This window comes from Eurypyga helias, unplaced genomic scaffold (genome assembly GCF_000690775.1).
Source record: "Eurypyga helias isolate BGI_N326 unplaced genomic scaffold, ASM69077v1 scaffold5787, whole genome shotgun sequence".
NCBI classification, from domain to species: Eukaryota; Metazoa; Chordata; class Aves; order Eurypygiformes; family Eurypygidae; genus Eurypyga; species Eurypyga helias.
In genome coordinates, this window is record NW_010260999.1 from 10,754 (window position 1) to 19,106 (window position 8,353).

The 8,353-nt window shown below is 45.4% G+C and overlaps 1 protein-coding gene across 1 annotated transcript; it reads left to right on the forward strand.

Moving 5' to 3' along the window:
• Positions 1-1,889: 1,889 nt before the first annotated feature.
• Positions 1,890-2,951, forward strand: GPR20 (G protein-coupled receptor 20). Its single transcript, XM_010155208.1, has one exon. It carries the CDS (start codon positions 1,890-1,892, stop codon positions 2,949-2,951), a length of 1,062 nt encoding a protein of 353 aa, XP_010153510.1.
• The last annotated feature ends 5,402 nt before the right edge of the window (positions 2,952-8,353 follow it).

Genomic DNA, 8,353 nt, shown 5'->3' on the forward strand with positions numbered 1-8,353 from the left:
CTTTACCAGGATAGCAGAGGAATAGCCCCAGGCACCAGTACAGGGTGGGGACAACCAGCTGGAAAGCATCTTTGCAGAGGACTTGGAGATCCTGGCAGATGCCAAGATGCACATGGGCCAGCAATACACCCTTGTGAGAAAGAAGGCCAACAGCCTCCTGGGTTGCCTTAGGAAGAGTGTTTTCAGCAGGCCAAGGCAGATGATCCTTCCCCTCTGCTCAGCACTGCTGAGACACATCAGGAGTCCAGCAAATGCACAGAGACTTGGGAATCTCTTCTCCTAAACTTCAGTTCCCCAGTTTTTTATCCCAGAAAGCTGGAAGCTGCCTGCTTTTGTTAAGAAGGTATGGAGGAGTTCAAGAGCTTGAGTTAGACCAACAAGCAAGCTTTTTGTGGAGGGCAGGAAAAGGCTTTGGCATTTGTCAGGCAGGCTCAGAGATGCCGTGTTGCTCTCCGGACCCAGTTAGGACTGTCCCTGCAAAACATTTGCTTTTGGCCACCTTCAGTCTATCCCCATAAGCAGCAAAAAAGATTACTGCAGGCAGAAGGCCAGCTGACAGAGGATGTGGCAAGCCTGGGGGAGCCAGAAACCCAGACCCCCTTAGCAATTCAAGACTTGTTCATTGAGACACTCAGTGCAGGCACACCGCGGTTCCTGTGAGTGCTGGAATATGTGCTTGCAGTTCCTTGTTTCCTAGCCCTTCCGCACTTGGCTCTTTGGTAGCAGGGATTTCAAACCCTCATAACTCAAGCCTTTCAGCATCCTTCTCTGCTGATTCAAGCTGATTTTTTTAACCTCAAAGTCCTGCTCAGGCGCTTTGAGATATTCCAGACATTTTTCAACCATTTATTTTTATTGAAACCAGCCAAGTCTCTGTATATATTGGGCTTTTTTTTTTAATCTTTTTAATACACAAATCAGTTTAAAATAGTGTGTAAGTCAGGAATGATTTGCAAATTAAACTGTCAAACCCTGGCAGGAGTAGTGGCTGACGCCCTTGGTTTGAAATCTCCCGGCTGCTGTTGCTGTGAGTGCTAATCCCTAGAAGATGCCACACAACCTGCTTGTGCTTTCCTGGAAAATTCATCCATCCTTTTATTTTAGGAAAATCTTACAGTTCCTGAAAAATCCTGCTGCATGGAAATCTCTAATGGGATCACCTAGCCAAAGGAAGAGATGTGATATTTTAGGAATCAGATGCTGAGGGCATGGTTGTGCCAGTAGGTTGGGCAAATGTCTTCTGGCTGGCAGCACTGTCCTGCTCCCATGTCCGAGCATGAAGAGTTTCCAGCCAGGAAGAAGCTGCTCTAATGGGGTAAGGACTCAAAAGAATAAGTGCCATGTTCAGGAAACAAGACTCGGTAGGAGCCGCATATTGGCCTGACCCTCCCTGTCACCAAGAAAAACGGCTTGTACCCTCCATGAGCATCAATGCGCTTGAACTTAGCAACCTCATCTATTTCTCTGTGCCATTTATCACATGACTGGCTCAAGCATGACCATGTGTATGTCCCCCGAGTTTCCCTTCTCCTTTGCTCCCCTTGGCATAGTTCACTTCTCTTTTCTTGCTCAGGCTTTAAAACCATTTTTGCACAGGTCAGAGGAAGAGAACTTTGAAGCAGGGATTGTTTGTCTTCTCAAAAACATGCATCTGGAACCACTGGAAGACAGTACTTGTAAACCCAGGTATTTTTCTAGTGATTATTGGTAATCCCATATTGACAGATGAGACTCTCAGAAGTACAGCAATACATGTAACTACTGAGGATATACAAATATGTTGGCTAAAGTCTTCTCAGGAGACAATATTTTGACCCGTAAGGAATGGTGACATAACCATCAAAATACCTCTGTTTCTTGTCTTCCAGACCACTGGGAAGTCAGTGACTATGTCGACCTCCTCCACCCAACTCCCAGTCCTTGACTTTATCAACTCCACCCAGCAACCCAACTCCAGCATCTACTTGTTCTCCAAGTTCATCCACCCTGACAAAGAACTGTACACAGAATTTTACAGCTTGTGGATTGCCCTGATGGTAGTTAATGCCATCATTTTCCTGGTGGGTGGTGTGCTAAACAGCTTGGCACTCTATGTCTTCTGCTTCCGTACCAAGACAAAAACCACCTCTGTTATTTACACCATCAACTTGATTGTTACTGATCTCCTGGTGGGCTTTTCCTTGCCTGTCCGGATCATCATGTTCTATAGTGCAGGGGACTGCCTGAATTGTTCCTTGGTTCATATCTTTGCCTACTTTGTCAACATGTATTGCAGCATCCTTTTCTTGACGTGCATCTGCGTTGACCGCTATCTGGCAATCGTACAGGTGGAGGCCTCACGTAAGTGGAGGAATCCCACCTGTGCCAAAGGGATCTGCGTCTTCATTTGGATCTTTGCCACTGTGGTGACTTTCTCCATCCTGATCATGGCAATACAGTTTGCTGCATGCTGCCTCTCCAAGATTCTGGTCCTGATGGTCTGTGAGTACTTCTTCCCGCTCATCATAATCATCTTCTTTACCACCAGGATTATGTGCGCTCTGTCCAAGCCCAGCCTCATGCACCAGAGTCGGGAGAGGAGAATGAGGGCTGTGCAACTCCTTATCACTGTCCTCATCATCTTCATGATCTGCTTCACTCCTTTTCACGTGCGACAAGTAGCAATCTCCATCAACCCAGACATGACCCATGATGTCAGCCTCCTTGTCTACCATGTGACAGTGACTCTGAGTAGCCTCAATAGCTGCATGGACCCAATTGTTTACTGCTTTGTCACCAATAATTTCCAGTCAACCATGAAGAACATCTTCAGGAAAACCGAGCCAGAGCAAACCAGTGTGGACATCCTGGGTATGAACAAGAACTCCAAGGGCTCCAATGCAATTATTGCCTTCTCAAACACAATAGGACGCCCTGTGAGCTTGCCATCACCAAACAATGTCCAGATATAACCCATACCTGATGGGACACGATGCAGTAAGCCAGTGTAATGGTGCTGGAATATTGCTAGGATGCACAGTTTTGTCTAGGATGCACAGTTGTCTTTGACCTCTTTGGTGTTTAGGCTGAAGTTCAGAATGGCAGTGGTGGAATTTATTCCTCAAGAACATTGTGGTCTGTTTGGAAAATTGAACTCGCATTGTTGTTAATACCAAAGCAAAAGAGATTCTATTAATTACTGTTCCCAACAGAAAAGTTTTCTTTGTATTTTAATACAGACGTTTTGCTAGCAACAAGTTCTTTACTGTGGTTTCCTTTTCGTTTTTGACATTGTAATGCGACACTCCTAGGATGACTTAGCAGGTTTTCTATGAAAGCTTTTGGGTCTTGGGCACGTGCTTAAGAGTAAAGGATAAGAGGGATGTTTCCAGAGCAATCCACTACACAGATTTTAGATGCCAGTGGAGTGGGAAAGTATTCTAACCCACCTGTCACTAGTAACTACTCACTTGTTTCTGAAAAAGTCTGAACCTTCTCAGGGAAAAGAAGATGAAGTCAAGAAGTAAAGTCTCCTCTCATTATTTCAGCTATAAATGGGTGTATATGTTTTCATACACATTGTCTGGGCTTGGGGAGAGTTTAAGGATATGTTCCACCTTCATTTTTTCAATCACTAAATCTCCTAAACTGGAGATGAGCATACAAGAAAGCTGTGAAAATGAACATGCTTTCCAGAAAACTCTGCTTTTCTGCTCTCTCTCACTGAAGAATGGCCAAGATGAAAAGCAGAACCAGACTATGATCCTGTACTACTTTTGTTTGATTTTTCTTCCTGGCATGTTGTGAAATCAGGGCTAATTCCCACCATCAGTCCATCCATTCAGTCACTTAAATACTGATGCTTCCAAACACAGAAAAAGAGTCCATCTCAGACATCCAGGCTGAAAATCACCCCAGTATGAAGTCACTAGAATGGTTTAAGAGCCGTGTTTAAAAGGTATGTGAGACTAAGTATGATGGGAAGTTCTGTCCCCAGTGGCAGGTAAATGTTTCAGATTACATGCAAATACAAAAAAATATCCTAGGAAAACAGCAAAACCTGCAGCATGAACAGCAATAACTGTTGTTATTGCTCCATGTCTCCTCACTCACATGTCTATTGCCCCACCAGCTGGAAGGCTACGATGAATTCAAGTCTAGTGAACAGCTTTTCCTGGCACTTACTGGTGTTACCATTCAGAAAGGCAGGTTTTATGACTGGTCCAAGCTGTCATATCCTAGAGTACTCTGCTCCCCCCGTGTCTGACCATGGGACAACCATCTCTATTTCACAGGAACACAACATAACCAATGCTTCAAACTGTTTCCTGGTCATTGTTTCCCATTCTAGACATGGACATGAACACGGTGAGACTTCCCAGGGCCAAATTTTACTGTGTTTCCCTTCTGCCTCATCTATTTCTTTATTCATCTGCAAATCACTTGGTATAGGTACCTAACAGCCAACACCACCTTCTTGGCAGCTCTCTGTTAAATGATGCATCAGCACACGTGGATTAGGCTCAGACTTCTTGGCCAGGCTGGCCACTTCACATTTCTGCCACTGTTTCCCCTCATTTCGAGAAGATATTTTATTACCCAAAGGTCTGCACTTCCATGCCCACCAACCCACAACACAACCTTATCCAGAGCTTTCAGTGGTCTTTCTTCATTTTATACCAGCTCCAAAGCAGAGTCTCGTCCCTTATCAGGGATGAGATACGGTCTCCAAAAATGGAAAAAATCTAAATCATTCACAAACTAGCCTATTTTTTTCAGTGGCTTTGTGTGCTCTCTGTTTAATCCATACTTTTTACACATCTTGCTTTTCCTTGGGGTGCAGCACTTGCTTAACTTTGGTCCTATTTAAAATTATCCATTTCTGCTCAGGGCACAAAGTTGAAAATCCGTACCAAAAATTCAGCTATCATCATGCTCTCCCAAATGACACAGTTTTGGTGAGCACCTTCCATCTTCCCTCTGCCAGTCCTCACTGCTGCTGAAGCCTCCCTCAGTTCTCTGTGCTTCTGGAAACCGGCGTGGGGTCTCTTACCCCTCGATATGCACCGTCCCTCTCCTCAAGGTATCTCCTTGAGTTGCCTCTTACTGATCACCAAAAGGGATTGCAATAGTCCTGTTCCTAGCCCAACCTGTCCTTTCTCTGACAAGAACGGCACAACCAAATCCACACATGACACAACAGGAAAGCCTCCATGGGCAATGTGAGTAACTCCATGCATCATTAATTACACATAGAAACTGCTAAGGTAAAGCACATAGAAGTCAGCTTTTGCAGGGCATTCTTGTATGCAGAGAAATTAAAGATGTAGATGCCAAATTCCCAATGGTTTCAAACAAAATCAGGCACTTAACAGCCTTTGAGGATCTGGATTGTTACCCAGTGGCTGAAATAGTAATAAGGATGGATGGGCATTGCATATCATACTACCACCGTCAACTCTGTGGTATACAGAATACAGTGTTCCCTAAAGAGTTCAACAGCAATAAGAAGCTCTGTTAAAGCCCCGGCCTTTCAGGGGAATTACAGCATCCATTCCTCTTTCATGTGTTGTGGTTCCCTTGTGCATCTAAAATCCTATGAAGTGAACTAGAAATATCCTCTTCTACCAGATGCCCAGAGGCTAGCAATAAAAGACTATGAAAATCACACACGTATTTCTTTGCTCAATCATGAGCTTGCCTGTCTGAGTCACAAGTCACTGATATCTGTAGTCTTATGGCATGCCAGGGGATGTGCATCCAGGAGTAAAGGTTAGCCTCTTTCTCTGTGTGTCTCACACATGTTACATCCAGGACAGCCAGTGTTTCAAAGGTGTAAGGGCAGGAGTGGCTCTGGGGCAGGATTTGGGTGGAGAAGGCAGGTCTGATCACCACAGCTGCTCTGGGGCAAGGGAACATGAGGAAGACCTTGCAGAGGAACCAGAGTCCCAGACAAAGTAATAAGGAAGGAAGGAAAGGAGAGGAAGCCAATGGGTTAAACAACAAGTGGAGCTCTACAGAGGAGTGTGCTGGTAAGAACAAGGGCAAGGAAGCTAATACAGGGGAAAGCAGCCAGGGAACATAGGGACCTGATATCCAGCAAAGGATGACACAGGAAAACAAGTGAGGGCTCAGCTTGCTTTTCCCCTTCTGGGCATCATTAGTCCCAAAACAGAAGCTCTGGAGAGGATTCCAGTGCTTGGATCAGAGCTGCAAGACTCCCATTTTAGGAAGAAAAAGACTAAAAGCAAAGCACTTTATCCCTTTCCCATGGTGAGGCCCTGGAAAGGGACAAGTGATCTCCCCACAGCTACAAAGTGATCTCCCCTACAGTCTGAGCTTTTGTGGTCTTGAAGTAGAAGACAGAAAGGTCTCCTCTGTGCTGAGAAAGAGGAAGAGGGCCTTCATCCAACCACCCTTGGGAAGAGGCTGCTGGGGTGCAGGAGGGGTGTGCATGCTCATGGGCTATAGAAGCATCCATTGTTTATGTTGGCTACGTGAGGAGCAGGATTGTCATGAGAAGTGCTGGGTGATGCTTTTGCTAGATGGAGCCACTTGAAATGTGACATCACAGCACACGTCCCATGCTTTGCAATGCATCCCAAGCAGATGCAGGCTTGGAGACTGCAGCATGTCCCCAAGCACAAGAAATGATTGATTACTTCACTGCAGTATTTCAGTGCTTTGTGGTGGGTACTGTTAAGCTACTGGGACCTAATAGAGATGCAGGCAGGAATACCCCCTGCAGTACTCACCCACTTCCCATTTCTCTGATTCCTTCTTTACCACATGCAATTCCTTTCCCTCGTGTCCCTAGTCTGCTCCATCCCTGTCCTCTTTGCTGCAAGACTCTGTCCTTGTACGTTCCATGATCTCCAGGCCTTATCTGAAAAGAAGTCGCAAGTCCTGCCATCCTGAGGTTGGCACCATCACAGGCTGCATAGCTACATGTCAGCTGCTCTCTGAGACATGAAGGTTGATGTTTTCCTCTGCTGACTACTGGCTGTTCATATAATGATCTACATAAGAGTCTCACAGCAAGCTGAGAAGAGGACATTGGACCAGCAGAGTCCTTTACCCTGGGCAAAGAACAAGCTTTGCTTAGACCTGCCTCCCTCCCTCCTGTCAACCTAGCAGATATTGCAAAAAGCACCAAAACTTCCCTGGCAGGGATATGAGATTCTCTAAGTGTTTTTATAATCAGCCAATGGTATCAGAATATCAAGGACTTAGTTCATGAAACTATCCTTTTTCAGGATGCTTGACTGTAGCATCAGAGATCAGATTAATTTAGGTATGGGTTTGAGTCACACAAGTAATTTTGCTTTTCCTTCATGGCTGTATGTAGAGCTAACAGCACAGCTCAGGACTCAGGTTCTCCTTTCCAGATGCCCATGCAAGAAAGAGCCTGTCAGATGAAGCTGAGTTTACATGCAAGAGAAAGTCCTTGTTCACCTCAGGGCAATCTCAAGAAAGCTCACAGAGAGGGGCTTCTGCCATCCTGACAAGAAGGTAAGTAGCCCTCTCCCAACCCTACCCTTCTTGTTTTTGCCTTAATAAACCCAAGTCTTCATACTGGGAAGGGCAGACTGCTGTCCATCACCTGTCAACACCAGGCCACAGAAAAGCAAAGGGAAATATTTACCATAGATGTTTAGTTTAAGCTCCATTAATAGCAGGAAATTAACAACTGGCAGCCCTTGTGGGTCTGCTTTCTTCATTGACTTGGCAATATAGGGCCATCTTGACACCAGCTCGCTAAAAAAATGAAACGTGCTTAGCACCGCAAGATAAGAAACAAAGCGATAACATTGACAAGCACGTCCCCCATCACTGTTGACATCATGTCCTTTTGACAGACTCAGTTTGAGCTGCACAAACAAATCCTTTCACCTGCCTCCTTCCAGCCCTATCACCCACTCAGTCCAGTTCTCTCAGGCAGCGCATCTGACTTGCAGCTGCTGTAGAAGGGCTGATGGGATGTGAAGAGCTTATTTTCCTTGCGCACTCTGCTCTTGACTGCAAGCTGTGATTGAGTAGGTGTGGTACATTATGTAGACCTCTTGTAAGGATGGAAAGGAATCTCTTCGGAACAGCTTTCTGGAGACCTGATTTCAGGCTGCTCATTAAAAGAAAAATGTGGGCAGAGGTCAGGATAGATGGCAGTGCCATGCCTCCATGTGCAAATGTGATCCCAAGTTTGGTTCTCAAATGGGTCATGAAGGGAAATATATTCAAGCACCAGCTGACTCTCAGACAGCCATTTAGCGATGAACATGCTCCATGAAGGTGTACATCTGCCAGAATAGGTTTTTGTCATTAGACCAAAGCCCAATTTCCAACACCCTGACATTCTGAATAGCTCAGAGACTGC